At 36.0% G+C, this 20,714-nt stretch overlaps 1 protein-coding gene across 1 annotated transcript; it reads right to left on the bottom strand.

Annotated features, from left to right (window-relative positions):
- Positions 1-622: 622 nt before the first annotated feature.
- LOC110458884 (ATPase family AAA domain-containing protein 3-B-like) lies at positions 623-16,213 on the bottom strand. The gene is made up of 15 exons (XM_021510841.1): positions 15,909-16,213; positions 14,792-14,868; positions 13,040-13,201; positions 12,332-12,401; positions 11,102-11,267; positions 10,505-10,574; positions 9,396-9,551; positions 8,821-8,877; positions 7,583-7,708; positions 6,655-6,779; positions 5,889-5,940; positions 5,320-5,390; positions 4,167-4,334; positions 3,467-3,575; positions 623-2,862 (listed from the first exon to the last, which is right to left on the bottom strand). Exons 1-15 carry the CDS (start codon positions 16,129-16,131, stop codon positions 2,656-2,658), a joined length of 1,839 nt encoding a protein of 612 aa, XP_021366516.1. The 5' UTR covers positions 16,132-16,213; the 3' UTR covers positions 623-2,655.
- Positions 16,214-20,714: the final 4,501 nt, after the last annotated feature.

Genomic DNA, 20,714 nt, shown 5'->3' with positions numbered 1-20,714 from the left:
AGCTGTAAATGAGTACGTGGTTGGGCAGTGCTAGACTTGTAGAATTCTAGCTGTGAGCGCCGAAATGGCAGCACCAGCTGTATGCTTCTCATGGAGTTGAAAGATATTGGCTGGTTGCAAAGGCCCTATAGCCCCGGATAATAATGTGTGAACTGATTTGAGACGACCTACGAACTCGGTTGCGATAAAGCGGTATATAAGATCCTCAAATTATTATTATTATTATAAGACAACCTCGCTAAGACATCACTATATACTAGGTGATCTTTTTGGCCGGAACTCATCGATTATTATCCATTTATGAAATTGATCAACACGAATCTAGAATGGGTTCCGAATAGTTTAGCACCATTTTATGTTATTGAAACATGACGTCATTATTCCGTCCTAAGCGTCGTTTTTGTCCAGAATTGCTGTTTGGGTAAAACTTTCAGGAATTCAATTGAACCTTACCATGATCTTACAAAATGTCCTATGTATGTATCAATTTGGGAAATTCTAATGACTAGCTTGAGGTAGCCTTTCAGACAGCATTGGTTTCTAGTGTAGATGTAGATATTCAAATTAATGCCCTACTACGTAATTGTCTACATCATATAAATTCTTGCCATCTGTGATGTTTAACAATGGTATATGAGGTATGTCATTTTAAATGCACAAAATTATTGTCAACACAATCAAAAATTGCACACTATGTTTACAATTGTACATTATTTATACAGAATAAAAGATTAAAACAGACTTATAATGCAGTGTTTTTGTTTTTTAAATTGTTATATTTTTGGCATCTTTTACTTTGAAAACAATTATAAACCAAGATGGCTGTTCATCTCATTTTGACAACCTTAACCCTGCTAGAAAAGGAAAATGCTCCGAAATATGATACTGTTAATTTGACCAGTTTGCCTTTAGTTTATGGCCCTTCATATTTCCAATACATATTAAAACAGGTTTGTGACAAACCAAAGGGAGATAAGAAATAATTTTGCTATTGGTACTGTAGTTTCATTTCCTTCATTCCGTGCCGGTGGATGCTGAAGTTTTGTTCCACGGTTTTACGGTATATATAGCAGCTTAAAGCTGACAACGCATGATCCAAACATTGTATTAAGCAGCTTTTACAGTATATTTCGCAGCTTAAAGCTGACAATGCAAGTTAAGAATGATGGCAATACCATACAAATTAAGGAACTATTTAATTATTTGACAAGCCTTGTTATCCGGTGGACTGAAGGTTGTGTACAGGTCTGAAATTCTTTATATATAGTCAGTCAGACAGTTGGCCAGTATCCAACAATAATATATTCTTGTTTGCATGTGGAGGATAGGGACAAATATTTGTATGGTACATTGTTCTTCACTTACACCATCAGCTTTAACTGAAAACCACACAGGCAAGTATTCTAAAATTATCTAAACTAATGCATATGCATGGATGTTTTGTACACTTCTTCAATATGTTGAATTCTATGAACAGTAAAGATCCCTTGTATAAATTTTGTTTTGATATATCCTCATAATATTGTAACTGATTGTTGAATGTTATCTTCAATGATAGATATGAAGTCCCATGCCAGGAATCACAGGTACTCGTAATATATTCAACTGGAATATGAAACATTGGACACAACTTTCATTTGAACTGGAATTGAAAGTTTTAGCAAAATGTATGGCAAGAATCCCCAAATTCTATGTACTTAGAATGGTTCTAGATTATCACACACTTAACACATATCTTAACACACAATATACATCTTAACACACTTAACACACATCTTGCTTACAACACACTCATATTTTCACTCTGCCTAAAGTTTGCCCTCAGTTTTTTAAAACAATAGTCACTCATAATCAGTTTGAGCTAATCCTTCCAGTGTTTTTTACTTCTTATTCAAGAGTGAAATCAAAACTTTGGACACACACAAATGTACCCTGCACCATCCAACGGTTATGGCACTGCAGTGGCAGTGTTATTTTGATCATTATATATTCATGAGTTCTTGCTCACTCCTCTAGACTTACATGCACATTTCTCACGCAAATCTGACTAAATGTTGGATAAAATCTTCTTCTCAAGATATCTGTGCTTTCAAAAATAATTGTTATCCTTCCACAAACTTGAATACTGTACATGTACATGAAAATCCCTTATATTTCTCAAGATATCAACTTTGGCATAAATTTATATGGGGAGTATACCACAAATTCAAATACCTTGAGAAAATGTACATGTTTGTATCTTAGTTACACCTGCTATTCTTAAATTCACTTACTATAATCTATGTGAACATGTCATTTGAAATACAATTAGGTGAAAAATGTATTTGTGAAAATTTTACTGAGGTACAGTTTTTTTCCTTGGCAGTGCTTTTCACTTTTCATGTTCAGTTGAATCTGCAAACTCTGAACTTCACTAAACATTCTTGTCAATTGTCTTGAAATCCTGGATTCAACATTCAATACACAAATTTGTATTTTACCGAATAAACACAATGATCACTCCAACATAACACCACCACAAGACCTGTGATGTCCTGAATTCCATAAACTAAAACATCAATCTGAAGTGAAATGTTCCGATCAGAGAGCTGCGATTTCGGCCCCCCGAGAGAGACATTCATTCTGCCAATTAAAACATCCTAAAGCCACTCATTGTTAACTAACGGGATCCTTCTTGACGCTCGCTACGCCTGTGGAAGCATCTTTCTCTGAAGTGTACGATGCACCGATCTCCCTGGTCTCTGTAGCGGCACTCTCCTCGTGCCAAACGACTTTCTTGGCATGCTGTCTAACGGTATTCATGACACACTCCTCCATCATCGTTTCTGTCAGTTCACCCGTCTCCGAAGCGTAGGCAGATGCCTGCAAAGTAGTTGAAACACCATATCACACACAATCACCCCTATAATCTAGAATACCCATATGATGTTGCCTACATGTGGTAGCCTGCATAGACAGCAAAACACAATACACACTAAATCGACACATACATTCTCTTGGTACTCCTACAATACCATATATTGTTACCAATAATTATTGATTTTATCACCCATATTTGTGCGTTGTCAATTACAAGTGCCTCCCTGCTCCCTATAGATATCTGGAATTCACCCAAGTTAATGCCTGGTAAAGGGGACATAACTGTGGCTTTATTATCTCGAAGAATTTGCAGTAAATATGTTGACTGATAAACGTGTGTAACCGAACAATGTATGAGAACACTCGGAATTGTTTCTGAAAAAACAGCACAAAAGCACTTAAAATTAGTTAATTAAACTACTGTTTCCATGACAATGTGAACTATACAAACACCTGAATACTCTAAATACCATTAACATTGGTCAGGGATATCTTGAATGGTTCACAAAAGATGCCCAAGGATATCCAAGGATGTCAAAGGAACAAATCAAATGGACAGATGGACTTTGCGAAAAAATAGTACATTGCAACAAATGGCTCGACTTACCTGCCACGCTACAGCTAATTTCGAGATTTCTCTTCCTGATAAACCTTCGGTCATTTTAGCTATTTCCAAACATTTCTCTCCAAAATCAAACTCAGCTAATCTCAATCGCCTGTAAAATTGAACAGTTTCATATAATAAATAATAAGAAACTTTTGCCGAGTCAACCTTTCATCCTACACCAGCATAATTCATATTTGCCCAGAGTTAATTTTGCCCTTAACAATTAGTTGTTACTATTAATGGTATGTTGTGTGCCAATATTTGCTGTCATGATAAATTCACCCACAATACAGAGGGTCAAAATGGTGAAAGCTAACTGCAGCAAAAATATCCTGGCATACAGTCCTATAAATCATTTAGCCGTTTATACAACATCATTTGTCTAAAATTACACATCTTATAACATGCACCCATGCTAACAGACATGTACCTTAACCCTTTCACCCCTATGTAACTTCAGTAGACTCTTCCATGCATTGATATGGATGAGTCCATTATGGTATACAGTGGTGAAAGGGTTAAATCCTTCTGACTAGTTCTTTCACAACACTTCTAGACCATTGACGAGCAAGTTTTCCTATACAAGTCAATGACTATTGCGTTCGGAAAACACTCCATCAACAGTTTTTTCCTTCCCGATGCATTATATTCTTTCAATCATTAAAACATACGACATTTGAATCAATAAATCGGTACCTACCCCCTTTTCTCTGTGGCTGGTACTAGACAATACAGGTCAAAGTAACGCCGCACAAGACGCTCCCTTTCTTCCAGAGATGGTGACAGGAATTCTACCATCTCATCAAGTCTGTCATTTATAGCCCAATCAAACTGTTCTGGCTGATTACTTGCTAGTACTAACATAAATCTGAAAAAGAGAGCATGCACAAAAGTGAGAGGAATGTGATGTTTGACCATTGGGGTAAGCATAACCATACAATTTAGTTCCTAATTTGTCTGCATTTGGGCAGGTCACCCTGCAAATGACCTTCAATGACCGGAAACTGTAAATAGTCAACTATAGCATATCTTGGAATCTTCTGAATTTTAACTGTTTATCCCAACAATGAAATGTTTCAGGATCATCTTTGTAAAACTTTATATATTGAAATACTCTTTACAACATAATTATTATAGTATATTACGAGGCAATTTTTGACCGTTTCAATGCCATACTACTGATTTTGCTGACAATGAAAAGTTAATATCCTGAAATGACCCTCATACTTTTCACTGTTGAGATCTTGGAAGGTACATGGTATAATGACACAGTATGCTGATGTAATATTTGCATTATAACTGTAATCTGATGATTTGGTTTAATTTTGTTTAACGCCCTATTAACAGCTAAGGTCATTTAAGGACGTACCTCCGTGTGTGTAGTGTATGTGTGATTGCGTGTGTGTGCAGGAGAGTCGTCTGATGAAAGAGTTAAATTCACGTTTACTGTATTTTATTTTCTAAAACTTAGCTAACAATTTACCAAGAGCAACAACTCTGCTGAGCACAGGACCCAATATCAGTACGTAAAAGTCCATCATTTTAAGATTGAATCAATCACAAAATTTGACTTTTGTACTTGGCTCGAGTATATAAGATATGCCCCCGACAAATAAATGTATCGGCACAAAGGTCCATAACTCTGCTTAAAATGTGGCGCAGGACGCGCTGTCAGAATACAACACTGTGAGGATAACCCAAAGAGGTACGTACTGACTAACATGCAAAATTGGCAATTGTAAATGAGGATACAGGGTATTTCCCAGACAAGCGACAAACAACAGACCGACTGACGATGGAATGGAAACGCAAGCTTGTAGCTCACGTAGCATCAAGGGGAGAAGCAGACTTACTTGGTTGATTGTTCCCCTGTTCTATATAGGAAAGCATTCAGAGTGGCCCTAAGGTCTTCACTTATATGCTCCTAAAACAGATTGTAAACACAAAGGTTTAGAGAATTTCATAAACACTTTGTCAAAATTTCTGAAGTTTCACAGCAGGAAATGTAAAATAATTTGGTACAAATGGAAATTTTTTAATTCGGATATAATAAAATGGTTTCTCATACTATAGATTTACAAACACTTTACAAACACTTTATGCTCAATAAGTTTCATCCGTTTGGAAATACACAAACAATGAATATACAAAACATGTCGCAATGTTTCAAGACTGACTGGCCCCTTTGTCAAGCTATGACTGAGTTCACAAGCTATCACTAGCTATGTCAGTCATAGCTTGACAAAGGGACCAGTCTGTCTTGAACTGTTGCGACATGTTTATTACATTCATTGATTGTGTATAAGTAAATTTTGATATTACTTAACAATGTTACACATGATTAATTTGAAGAGATTTTATTAAAAAAAGGAGAAATTCCACACACACCATTTTCACTTGAATAGTGATGTAGAGTACGTACCTTGCTTCTTTTTCTTAAAAATGCGTCTGCCTCGTCTACAAACAATAGTAACCTGAAACACAATTAGCAGAATAAGATTAGAGTTGTTTTTAAGCGAACTCAGTAGCAAAGTATTCTTACCATGGGCTAACATGATGCGTAGGAAACAGTGCAAAAAAACATAATAGTGGAAAAGAAATAAAAACAGTTGTCCCTAGTGTTGCAATGGGGGCAGCTGCAGATCAAATACGATATAAGAAGAGGGTAAAGAGGAAAGCCTAAGTTCTGAAGGGGGGTATAATGAAAGTTGCATCTTACAATCATGTTGTGAGATACAGCAGGTCTGTTCATTAAATTACCGGTTTGGGATATCACAAAAAGTACACTATTTACTCTGTTGATCTGAAGGGATTTAAAGGAAAACACTAAACACTAGAAGGGTACTCGGCTACAGGTCTTTATTGGATGTGAAAAGGTATGGGGTCACCCTCCCGACCACATGGGTTTTCTTCGGGTACTCCAGTTACCTCCCTCATTAGGATCCCCCCACCCTGCGCTAACATTTGGGCCAACAAGAGTGATTAGTAAAAGTTTTAATAATTTGTTTCAAAATATTGTAAATAAATTAAGGCTGTCTGTATATGATAATAATTATTATCATATACATGTACAACCAACTGATCCAGTCACATTTTATGTCCTGGAAGTCAGGGTTCACAACCAGTCCAGGTCATATAAAGCTCACTTGGGTATAGCAATAATGAAATGATAATACATATATACATACCCTCTCCTACTTGTGCTAGCCCAGTCAAATGTTTTGTGCATGGCAGTCACTCCATCCTTTCCCATGGGTGCTACATCACCTCCAGTCATAATGGCATAGTCCATTCCCGAGTGTTTAGCCAGGCTCTACAAGAGGAATAGGTTGATATGCAATACTAGGTGCCCAAATTATATACAAGGAATGAAGGGTATATTTTCTATGGACATACTGTGTGTGCAATAGGAAGTGCTGAACAAACTTAATACCTGATTTAAATGAATACCATCTTGATCCATTAAGTCATCTTGTACCCTGTTTATGCCCGGGTATAGTTATGCTGCACTGATCAGTTTTCTAAACAAGATGACCGAGTGAAAATCACACCGCCTCAAATCACACCGCCTCAAATGAAATATGACAACAAACAGTAGGGTTATCCCGATTCCGATTCTCATCAGTAGGAGAAACAATAATTTAGCCTTTTTTATGCACTTTTTATTGGTCACTCTGCCATGACGACGTCAGTAACATTCAAAGTGAGGCGGACTTACGATAACCTTTGCAGGTTATCCTAATGCTCCCGACAACCTTCCATGGTACATGGTGTATGTTGGAGTCGTCGGCATCATAAACAATAGCCAATTGGGCTTCATGTGCAAATGAAAAATTTGCCCGTGTAGCATATATCATGGTGATACCATCGACAGGCCAATCAAATACCAGGTTACCTCTTAAAATAAATCAGAGCTTCATTTTGTTATTAAAGTTTCATAAACTGAAAACTTTGCAAATCCTTAAAATCTCCTGGGAAATGTTTTTTTTTAATTTACCTAGTTTAACTGTAAATAAACAATACCCTAATTGGTTGTCTTCATAGCTCATTTATTCATCAAGAAACAAGTTTGTGCACAGAAATACCAGTATTTCATTCAATTGTACTACTTCATACCTTTGCAAACATTGTTTTTCCAGTACCCGGAGGACCATGCATTAGTATGTTTCTATAGAATCCCTTGTTTTGCTTTGTGTGTCTTGTTGCTATGGCGATATCTCGAAGTCTCTCCTCAAGTTCTGGCTGAAAAATGGAAAATTATAAAATTTATTATATTGAAGTACATGTATCACAAGATTTTACACCACAATATATATAACAAATTTTCATGCTGTATGCAAGTTTTGTAATTGTTCTTTTTCCCATTTTCATGCTGTCAAGTTTTGAATATTAACTCACTAACCCCTGAAATTTCATAATGAACTTTTTCAACCTTTGAATTTGAAGAGTTCAAATGTGTCTTCAGGTGTAAATGAGTTAAGTAAAGGACCTTAACATGGATTTGTCTGCAGTGACAGAGATATACATGCCTTTAAAACCTACGAGACAATACTGTTCTGAGCATCATCTTGCTTGGAATATATAACATATTTTTAAGGCGATGCCTTTAAGGTGTTGTCTGGATTTGAGTACGTAACATAATTGAGGGCGTCCCCTGGACTGGAGTATATAACATACCTTAAGGATGATGCCTTTGAGGACGTCCCCTGGACAGATGTATATAACATACCTTAAGGATAGTGCCTTTGAGGGCGTCCTCTGGACTGATGTATATAACCTACCTTAAGGATGATGCATTTGAGGGCTTTCTCTGGACTGGTGTATATAACCTACCTTAAGGATGATGCCTTTGAGGGCATCCTCTGGACCGGTGTATATAACCTACCTTAAGGATGATGCATTTGAGGGCTTTCTCTGGACTGGTGTATATAACCTACCATAACGATAATGCCTTTGAGGGCGTCCCCTGGACTGGTGTATATAACATACCATAACGATAATGCCTTTGAGGGCGTCCCCTGAACTGGTGTATATAACATACCATAACGATGATGCCTTTGAGGGCAACCCCTGGACTGGTGTATATAACATACCATAACGATGATGCCTTTGAGGGCACCCCCAGGCCTGGTGTATATAACCTTCCTCTAAGGATGATGCCTTTGAGGGCGTCCTCTGGACTGGTGTATATAACATACCTTAAGAATGATGCCTTTGAGGGTATCCCCTTGACTGGTGTATATAACCTACCTTAAGGATGATGCCTTTGAGGGCGTTCTCTGGACTGGTGTATATAACCTACCTTAAGGATGGTGCCTTTGAGGGCGTCCTCTGGACTGGTGTATATAACCTACCTTAAGGATGATGCCTTTGAGGGCGTCCTCTGGACTGCTGTAAATACGCTTCACTGTCTGTAATACAAAAGACACACATCATACATTATATGCCCATGTAATTAAATACAATTTTCATTTACCTCTTCTGTAGAAAATTAACTTTGGAAATACATATATTTGGTCACATTTTCAAAAATAATTAGATTGACGAGTTATTTTCGCTTCCTCAAGATTCGAAGACTTCAATAATTATAATGATGTTCATTTTTTTCCCTTTTAAAAACAGACTGTTTGGATTAAGATTCTTTTGAACTGAGTTTTTAAAATGAACGTTTTATGACAATCACTAAAAGCTTGTTTCTAAAGTTTTATTTGGAACCATCTTTTCTGAAAAAAAATCTTTAATATAAAAAGATTTGTTTTGTCTTATATAAGAAAAAAATTGTGAGAATGACAAAAATGTCATATTCTGAACAACATATCAAATTCAATACCAGATCATATCGGATAAATTCTTCAAATAAAGTACTGGGTAGGGGGACGGGGTAGAGATTAACTTTAACATTTAACACTCTCATTAATCATGGTTGTACCTTTATCGGGTGTCGGACGGCTTCTGTGACTGTTAATCGAGATGTTTCCCTGACGAGAGAAGGTTTTCCCAGTCTAGCCTCCACGAAGCGGGCTCCCACTCCTATACCATACTTGGCAGAATACACTCCAGCAGCCACCATTGTCAAGCCAGCAGCCTGAATCAAAGTAAATGTCATTCATGAAAAACTTGTGCATACATTTCTACCAAAAGGTACCATTGTTAACCCTTTTACCCCTGTGTAACTTTAGTAGACTCTACCATGCATTGATCTGGATGCGTCCATTTTGGTCTACAGTGGTGAAAGGGTTAAATGTTGTATTGCTACAGTCGACTTAAAAAAAAACAACAGTAGATAGTAGATATATTTTGCAAGCAATTCTATAGAGGTTATATATTTACTAGCTGTGTTTTAGAATTTAACTGCCTGTCAATCAAGACAATGTCATATTTTTCTTTTCATTTTTGAGACACGAGACTGATGTGAGCTAAGTTGCTTATGGTAAAGAAAGTTGGCAAGTTCAAATCACTTGCACAAGTTTAACATTCCCAGTGCAAAAGAGGATGTACTTGAAAACTTGGAAGCCCACCTTTCAATATACATCTTTACAGACAAACTTTGATGTTTCGAACTTTACGGGACCTTCAGGAAATGAAGTAATGTTTTAGAACTTTACGGGCCTTCAGGAAAAGTTGTAATTTATCACATCATATTGTCCTCCTTGTAAGTTAGAACATTTATAATGATTTCATACACCAAAATAAAATATGAAAAGAGAGCTGAATCAGGTCAGCGATGAAAATGGAAGATATCACACCAAACATGCTGCATTGGAATGAAGTTAACTCAATTTTAATGCTATTTCTGTACAATTATTTCCTTACGTTGTTTAATCGTTAACCCCCAAACAATTAATTGAAAACATATTGCCATTTCAAAATCATTTTGCAATATATAAATTGCTAGACAAATATTGCAATATATTGGTACAGCAATATTATTGCCCACCCCTAATACATATAAGTGTCGCTGTATTCTTACAAGTCCAGTTTATTGAACTGTCCACCTGAATAACAACTTGATTAACTAGTATATTTCTGTTCACTTACCATAGCTGTGACTTTGTCCCAGTCACTGATGAAGGCCTGGAAGCCAGCTCCCAACACAGAGCCGGCCGTCCTAAAAAAGATAAAGGAAACAGATGTTATAACATACATCACAAAATCAATCAATCTGTGTTGTATTACTGCATAAGTAGCAATTGTGTGGTGGTTTTATTTTTACACCTTTTTTTTTAAATTTCAATACTAATATCTATGGATATGATCTTTTTTAAAGTACAGTGTTCTTGTAACAGCTAAAGTCATATAACAACAGTGTCCCGATTGGGACTATACTGAAAAGTCTTAACTTAGATAGGGTAGCACGACACCCCATTCAGTCAGAATCTCTAGTGGATTTATAGAACATATTTGATAGACTTGAATCAAAGTTTATTATGATAAATTAAATGTATACACTTGAGAAAATGAGATTTCTATTGCCAGAAAAAATATTTTTTGAGCCAGAACATGAAACACAACTGTAATTTTGTTTTGCCTTATATTTAGTCACTCCTTGACATCATGGAACAGGAGACGACAAACAAGTTCTACTTTTACTTCAATAGGTCTGACTGAAACAACTGAACAGTGGCAATGACTTACTTAATGGACTCGAGCACAGTTTGGCGATGTTCCTGGCCCTTGATTCTTAGCTGCTCCTTGATGAGATCGTGATTCTCTCTGTCAGCTTTAGCCTTTCCCTTCATTTCAGCCTGTACACGTGCCATATCGTTTTTACGTCGCAGTTCGTATTCATAATCCATTGTTGCTAAAAGTAAAATGATAATTGATGCATTTTGCAAAATATAACTTGATTGAATCACATTGAAAGTGTCCACACATTTTCTTTAACTTTTTAAATCACCTTTACGTTTTAACAGACATATCCTCTGAATCTATACAGTAGATGTGAGTCCTATCAGAAATATCCTTGAACTCTAGATCTATACAGTATATAAATGACAATTGCCAGAAATATCCTTGAACTCTATACAGTATATATATATATATGAAAATTGCCAGAAATATCCTTGAACTCTAAACAGTATATATATATATATATGACAATTGCCAGAAATATCCTTGAACTCTATACAGTATATATGACAATTGCCAGAAATATCCTTGTACTCTATACAGTATATATATATATATGACAATTGCTAGAAATATCCTTGAACTCTATACAGTATATATGACAATTGCCAGAAATATCCTTGAACTCTATACAGTATATATATATATAAAAATTGTCAGAAATATCCTTGAACTCTAAACAGTATATATATATATATGACAATTGCCAGAAATATGCTTGAACTCTATACAGTATATATATGACAATTGACAGAAATATCCTTGAACTCTATACAGTATATATGACAATTGCCAGAAATATCCTTGTACTCTATACAGTATATATATATATATGACAATTGCTAGAAATATCCTTGAACTCTATACAGTATATGTATATATATGACAACTGCTAGAAATATCCTTGAACTCTATACAGTATATATATGACAATTGCCAGAAATATCCTACAACCTTGAGCCTTCAACTTATCATGACATATTCAAGGCCAGTGTAACCCTTTGATGTTCTAATATAGAAATACAGTAAAATATCAATATAATGCCACTTGTTCCATTTGCAACCTTGCTTAATGCAAACATACTTCAAGGTCCCTTTTTCTTTCTTTTTTTCCCCCTGAAGAATTCCTATGATTGCTCTATCAACCATTTTATAACGCCAAGCTTTCTCTGGACAATTGGTGGCAGTAGAATGATTTATTGTATTGTCAGGGAACTACCTAAAATATTGTCTTACCCTTTCTCAGCTTTTCTTGTTTGGCTATGGAAGCCTCGTTCTTCGCTCGCATATCTTCTTCCTGCTTCGCCTGTCAACCAATACAATCAGTTATATTACACATGTATATTATAACACACTTACAGGGCCTGTCAACCAATCAGATCAGTTATAACACACTTACAGGTTAACAATAACGTTACTTCACATCTCACGAATAAACTTCAGCCTCTACATCATTTCCCTTATTGTCCATGGGTCTACGAAGTCTCTGACACCTTGCAGGTCTGGTCTACCCCTAGAAGGGACCAAACCCTTTATTTATGAACAATATACCTGGTATTCTCAAAGTCTAGGGAACGATTATATACTAATTAGGATAAAAACCTTTTAAAAATACTGAAATAGTCTTTCAAAAGATTTGCGTACATTTCCTTCAAAGGGCCCAGCCCCTAGAGGGGCGATACTCTTCATAAATACAACAATGAGATTTCTTTGGACAAATAGTGAAATTTGTTGAGAACCATAATCAATCAATTAGTCTTTTGGTTAGAAACAGTTTCAAGTAAAACTTGACAACCAACGAGATGGTCATTGCCTCGTTCACAGGCAATTTATGCTTAGTAGGCTTATAATAACAAATTATCCTTTGATAGTTTGAGAATAACAGACACAACTTAATTGTTGTAAGTTCCTAGTGATCAAAATTATAGTGGAAGCTTTATTTACCTGTTGGCCCAGCTGGTCAGTGTAGCGTTGTCTTGCTAATCTGTCCTCATATTCGGCTTTTGATTTATGGTATTTCGATTCTTCTGCCATCGTTTTTCTCTTTTCCTCACCAGCTGTACGGGTTAATTCAATTCTATACTGTTCTTTCAAAGTATCAGCATCCTGCAATGAAATTGTGTAAACCAGTCCAATAAAAAATAAAACAAAAATCGAAAGCCCAGGCTCCAAAGGAAATTAATAAAAAAAAAATAAGACAAGTGTATCTACCTTTGGATCGATGTCGTGCTAAGTTAAATTCTATGTGTCACAGAGGTGAAAGAGATTGCGCAAAAATTACAATAGGCTACCTTTTTCTTTTGCATGCCCCTTTGGCCCTAAGCTTGGTACCTGCACTTATCAAAGACTGAGCATCAAGTGGTTTGAGGGCACTTATATTATTAAGCTTTAAGGCTGCTACAGTTTACCTGAATCACAATTCTATTTGAATCACAATTCCATTTGTAGGGGTGTCACAATATGCCAAGAGTGTATCACAATATATTGCAATACAGAATGAATATATTGCGATACGTATCCCAATATATATTGTCATAGGAAGGATGTGCTCAATTTTATAATAAGTTGTTGTCAGAATGTTATCAAACTTAATCATAAAGAATATGGATTACATAGATTTAAGATTTTTGTCAAACCAACCATTGATTACAAAATTTGAACTATTAAAAGCCTGCTTTATGCTTATTGGCATATCTATCAGAATTCGGAGTAATTTGCAAAGTTAAAACACCAAGCAGATACATAAAAATATCCTTTTGAAAAATATTACGATACAGTAATATTTCATCTCTGTATTGTGGTACGATACGTTATACCTGTGTATTGTGATAGACCTGTTTTCTGATATATTGTGATGGCTCTATCCATTTGAATTGCAATTATTGACGTTCAATATTGATTATTTTAGCAAATGCTATCTATTGTTTGTCACATAAAGAAATCTACAGCGGTATTAGAATGAACACAAAACCTTTTTTAAATGTCATGAAAATGTTTACTGGACTCACTAAGTTATTAATGGTTATTATGCTTAAAACACGATCAGGCAAACCAAAAAAAAAGAAACAAATAATTTACTTAACACCAAGCATTAACATTTGTCCCATTTGACTCTAAAGTAAGGGTATATACTTAAAATTTTACAAACTCAATAGAAATCCAGAATTTACCTGTTGAGAAATAAACAGATCATAAGTTACTTAAATTGCAATGAATTGTTAATTATGCCACTATTAAGTACAATTTAGCAGATTATAATATGCTTACAGTGAGTCACTGAGACGTTTGCATAGTACGCAAATCAATGCATCCTGTTTCAAATGCTAACATGAACGAGAATATTTCAAGACGATTGAATCATGGCCCTTTGAAAACAACAATCGCTATTTAAAATGGGCAAATTTGAGTCATTTTTGACAATATAAACTTGTACAAATTATTCAACTTATTTTAACATTTTCTAGTAATGTTGTTTTTACAGCACTTCATGGTTTCAAATTTAAGTTTTTACCCCTCCACTTTTAGAGAGGTAGGGGTTAAAAAACCCAACATATTTAAAAATTATCTGGAGCACTGTGATGATGATGTGATGATGATGATTGGTGTGTATGGGTGACTGGGTGTATGAGTGGTGCATGTGTGTTCGTGTTTGTCGTATATCCTGAAAAACAAGTGGAAATTTAAGGAAGCCGTTACCCTCATTTTCCTCTTTTGTTCAAGCTGTTTCGTTTCTTCTTGCATCCTGGATAATTGCAATGCATCTTTGGCATGAGCTGATAAAAAAGGAAAAACAATAGTAGTCATTACATTGTAGAAAATATCTAAAAAAACACAATAAAAGTCTTGGTGTCTGCCTCGCAGTAAGAATATATTTCTACACACAACAGTGTACTAGAACCTGTGAAACTGATGACGTTTGTTACTATAAAGTTCATCTCAGAAAGGACGTGAATATTGGACTCTCTTGGACTTAGGCTGACAAATCAAAGCTAATAAACTTATTTCATTTGGTCCAAAATAACAAAACACTTACTGCTGTGTTACAACAGAGAGTAAAGCAAAATAACAGCCACAGTGCATTTGCTTGTTTTTACCAATTGGTAATAAGAAGTGAAAAAGTTTATGATATTGGGTAACAGCAACCTAATATTATCTATTGACAGTTGTTGTCACCCAATATCATGAACATTTTTATTTATAATCTGCATTGCATTGATCGAAACAATGGTCACAGATTCCTGTATGCCATGAAAAACTCCAGCCTGAGTTTCCTCTGAGCTCGCCCTCCCACATCAGACATCTATCATACTTTTAGGGATAATTTCTATAGTATGTATCGCCGAGATGTCTGACAGGTAAAACTGACCAGACCGAAGATCTATCTATCAAAATCTGGTGTCCGGTCCAAACACTGGGGTTCATTACAAATTTCTAAAATACACATAAATAGTATACTGATATGGGTCACAGCACAAACATGTAATGTGACCCCATATCAGTATAGATAGCATGTGTATTTCAGAACCCCTGTGGTCCAAATGAAACTCTGGCTAAAAAAACTACATGTATACCTGCAGAAAATGCTACTTCATATGTATAATAATAATAATAATATAATAATAATAAACTTTAACCATAACCTACTGGAGTGTAAAATGAAACTAAATTAAAATTGTATATGACATTATGATTATTGCATCAGACAGGATAAGAAACTAAATTTACGACAAACGCTGACGTATTTTCAAAACTTAATGCATTGAGTACTTCATTCCTTTTGAGTAAAAAGAGTATTTTTCTTGCATGCACTCACATGACTTTTCCAATTCCTTTGCGGCCTGAGCGGCTCTTTCGAGGGCAGTCGAATCAAATGAGTATTTGTCCATCTTTCCTCCTTTACTGTCTGTGGGTGGTGATCCGGACGGGCCACCTGCACCAGGGGTTTGCGGGGGCATGCCACCCAACCCGGGGACTTGCGGAGGCGTGCCACCCGCCCCTGGTGCAGCCGGTTTACCTGTGCCGAACAACCACGACATTTCGTATACAGACCCGTCTTTGGACGTTCAACCTTGATGTCAAACCAAACCAAACACACGTGTGGTATTTCCCCGGTTCTGCGTAGATAAACTTCCGGTTCGAAGTTAGGTGTCGTTAATGACCATGATTAATGCTACAGATACCGCAAGGGAGTGGTTAGGTCTAGAATTCAAATACAAGAAACAATTAAGACATACATTTAAAAAGATTATCGAGAGAGTTTCTACATTTGTAGTTATTGGTCTGAATCTATGTAAATTGTTATCAAAAACAGTGTTGATCGTTCAAAGGGAGGTACTTCCAAGTTGGGCTGATATCTGTGGCATTGCTTTTGAAGTCGGAGGGTTTATCATCCCTCATCCTTCAGTTTAAACTTTGTTTAATTTTCATAAACATAAGTAATTGCTGAATGTATATTGAATAAAGGCTTAGAAACAATTAATGAAACGTATAGACTTGTGCATGGACATGAATGAATCTGATTTAATAAGATGTACCACGGTATCTAAGGTCCGTGGATGTACACATATGATAGCAACAACATTTTTCAACATTTTTATAGTGAGCCTAATAGGAAAAAACAAAGATGGCATAAGGAGGAAGTATCCCATTGTAATACAGAAAATGTATAAAACTACAATTTGCCGTATATACATGTAGATCTATGTACTCATTTTGTATTTAAGACCCATAAGTAAATAGTTTCGATTTAATGATGAAAATATTTACACATTCAGATATATGTCTTTATTTTGGACAAATGATATAGTTTTTGTCACCAAACAGCAGAACTTGTGCGGAAAGCTGAATAGATAAATCTAAAACGTGTAAGTATACATTCATATTGAAAAAAAAAAAAAAAAAAAAAAAAAAAAAAATTTTTGGCCAANAATCACTTGTTGGAGTAATATGAAAAAATGATCAATGTTATTATTATTTTTTCATGCTATTATTATTTTTTCATATTATTCCCAACAAGTGATTGGCCAGGAGTGCATCACGTGTCCACCGATAAAAACCGATATTGACTTGGAGCGCGTGATTTTTGTTGAAGGATTAAAATAGAATTATGACGTGTCTCCAAAAAATGCACCGTCCCACTTCCGAAGATTTTTTTTCCAGATTGCTTACATTACTGTTTTGTAAAATAATAAAACAATTGTAACCTTTAACTTCGGTTAATGACTGGATTTATCGACCCGAGAAAAGAAATATTGACCTCGGACTGCGTCCTCGGTTAATTTATCTTTTCCCGGGTTGATAAATCCAGGTATCGACCTCAGCCAAAGGCTATAATTGAATATTATTATTTTTTCATATTATTCCCAACAAGTGATTGGCCAGGAGTACATCACGTGTCCACTGATAAAAACCGATATTGACTTGGAGCGCGTGATTTTTGTTGGAGAACTGGGTGTTTCTAAAAATAGAACTATAACGTGTCTCCAAACAACGCAACGTCATGCTTCCGAAGCTTTTTTTATAGTGGTTTTTTTTCAGATTGCTTACATCACTGTTTTAAAAATAATAAAACAACTGTAGCCTTTAACTTCGGTTGATACCTGGATTTATCTTTTCTCGGGTTGATAAATCAAGGTATCGACTTCAGCCAAAGGCTATAATTGAATAATATTTTTGGCTCCCTCGCTACCTCACTTCTATTCAGTCACTCAATTATAATAATATTGTACATATATTGATATTTGGCCATCTTTTGATGTACATATATGTTTTATTAAATTGTAAGGAAAGGGCGATTATAATGTTCATATAACTTAAGCTTGTGTCCAATCCTTTTGCTGAATTTATGGCAATACAAATGTTTAAACTAATTGAAGTACATGTATGTATATTTACTCAATGTTTATTACTCTATGCGGGTACCGGTAATATCTATGATGATAAACAATGATGTGACGGCTGTTTTGGGTTTCGACAGATAAATACGATTGAACAAGCACAATTGTTTTTAACATATATATACTGGCCACATTAAATTAGCCTCTGTGGGCTCAAGAAGGGGGGGGGGGGGGGGGGAGCGAGTTGTTAGGGCGTCTGACATTCTGCTACCACTAGCTCTCCACCACTGGGTCGCGAGTTCGAAACCTACGTGGGGCATTCGCCGGGTACTGGCCGTAGGTCGGTGGCTTTCCTCCACCACAAAACCTGGCACGTCCTTAACTGACCACATAACTTGTGATAGGACGTAAAGCACAAACAAACCAAAGCATTTACAGGCGTGCCATTGTGCTGAATCCACCGATCATCAAAATTCCTGACGTTCTTTATAACCTTTCTTCTTGAACGAATTATCTAAAATATCTTCTAAAGAAACGCATATACAATATCCTTTCTTTAATATTTTCACGATATCTTATATAATGTTGATTAAACAAAACAACTATTTAAGCTATTTATGCCATACAAGATCGCAAATATGCAATTTTACAAAACACATACTCATCATTGTTCCTTCAGTTGAATTGCCATTTACTGGTGTGCTCTCTTCAAGAAATGTGTATGGGGAAATTTGGCTTGACGTAATCTAGTGTTGCGCATTGCACGACTGTTACTTGGAATATTATAATATATATTATTCATATGTGTCTCTTGTAGGAAAGATTTGTTGGAATGTGTGTTTTGTCTGCTACTCAGTGGAGACTGGTGTCTGGTGTCCTTGAGTTGAAAGACTATTAAACTTAAATGTTTCAAAGTATCTCGTTTTCAGTTCTGCTTTCTCTAAATATTGTCGTTGCAGTTGCTTGTATCTGATATTCTACTCATGTAGTCTAATGTGTCTGGTTCTAAAGTCTGCAATTTCGAGTAAAGGTAAATGTTACACAATCGGGAACCGTCGGCACTTTCCGTAAACGAGATAAGTATTTCTCGTTTATGGAAAGTGCCGACGGTTCCAGATTGAATGTTACGGTGTCTTTTTTCAGTTACGCGTTTCTGCTTTCTCTTTATATTTTCGTTTCGGTTGCTTTCTTTTCTGATGCCAGATACATGTATGTCAAAACTTTCACGATGAAACTACATGCATCAAAACTTATCCCTTTGTAGAATTTCTCAAATCATTTTCGACATGATCGTCATCTTTTATTGACTGTCATCGTTTCTTTCGCTACCTATAAGATTCTAATTTGTAGATCGATTTGTTCCTCTTAAGATATAGCTGTAATATAATTCTTGGCTGACTTTCCATCAGTGATGTTCTTAAATGTTTGGTAACAATGAACACGTGCATTTAATTTTAAAAGGATTGAACTGATGACACTAGTAATTCATGCACCAAAACCTATCTAACCGTATTATTGAGATATCTTCGACATAAATACACTTTGTTTATCTGTTATCGCATCCTAGAAATTCCAGGGGTTACGTCAACTCATGTGCTCTGCAGAACGTAGGTGGGCATAACCCCTGGGAGTTTGAGGATGCTGTCACCCTGACAATCTCATCGGCTTTTGTTACTTTTTACTTTCTGATAATACCCCCACCCCCCACCCACCCACCCACCCTTTCTATTAAAAACGTCTAATTTGTCGATTTTCCAATTTCACCTACGATGTATTTGGAGGAATATTTCTGGCTGAGTTTACATCATGTGCTTGGTGTCGAATCACGATGATCATCTCCACACACACATATATATATGCATTTTTCCTGTCCACTAACGCTCATCTGTCAGGAAGTTTGGGTAAGACCTGTTTAATGATTTTCTCTTATTTCTTCGAAACTATGTTTATTGATGACCTTATCGGGACTGGTAACAAAAGTAACTCAAGTCCTTCAATTTCATATTCAGATATATCGATGTGCTGTTTTTGAATAATGAGAAATCCATTGACCACATCGATCGTACAAAATGTGAACCCTGCTGTGCTTTTAATCAAAGACACCACAGACTCTTCAACCTCAGCCGCATTCCTCGATCTTAACTTACAGCACGACCAGCATTGGAGGCTCACTACTAAGCTGTACAATAAGCGGGGCGATTTCGATTTTCCGACCGCGAACTTTCTCTTTCTTGATAGCAACATCTCTGCTTCCCTACTACGGTGTTTACATGTGTATTCGGTACTCTAAAGCTTGCTCCGAATATCACGACTTCCGTAATAGATGTCGACTGTTGACGGACAAACTTCTAACACATAGTTTCCAAAGATGCAGGTTGTTGAAGACTATGGACAAGTTGTATGGTCGCGTTTTATGGTCGCCATCAGGATTTCGCGGAGAAATATGCTCATTCGTTGTATGATTCGAAAGTTGATGCTTTTGATGATGCTAATTATAATTCCTTGTGGTTTTGTTGTCACTTCCCGATTTATCGATGTTAGGACTGAACATTACTTCGAGTCGACGTAGAGAACATGGCGGGTGTCATCGATTAAGCATAAGACGCTTACCCTTTTGGAACACCTGGTCGTATTCTCCTTGTACTTTTCGAGAATTTCCATGTTCATTCTTCTTTGTTGATACTTTTACCTAGTTTTAACGATTTTGAGTTCGAATCTCGGTTTTATTGACACTTCGGTATTCTTCTTTTTTTTTTTCTTTTTTTTTTTTTTTTTTTTTTTTA

This window comes from Mizuhopecten yessoensis, unplaced genomic scaffold, assembly GCF_002113885.1.
Source record: "Mizuhopecten yessoensis strain PY_sf001 unplaced genomic scaffold, ASM211388v2 scaffold9847, whole genome shotgun sequence".
In the NCBI taxonomy this organism is placed as follows: Eukaryota; Metazoa; Mollusca; class Bivalvia; order Pectinida; family Pectinidae; genus Mizuhopecten; species Mizuhopecten yessoensis.
This window is presented reverse-complemented; position numbering and strand designations above follow the sequence as displayed.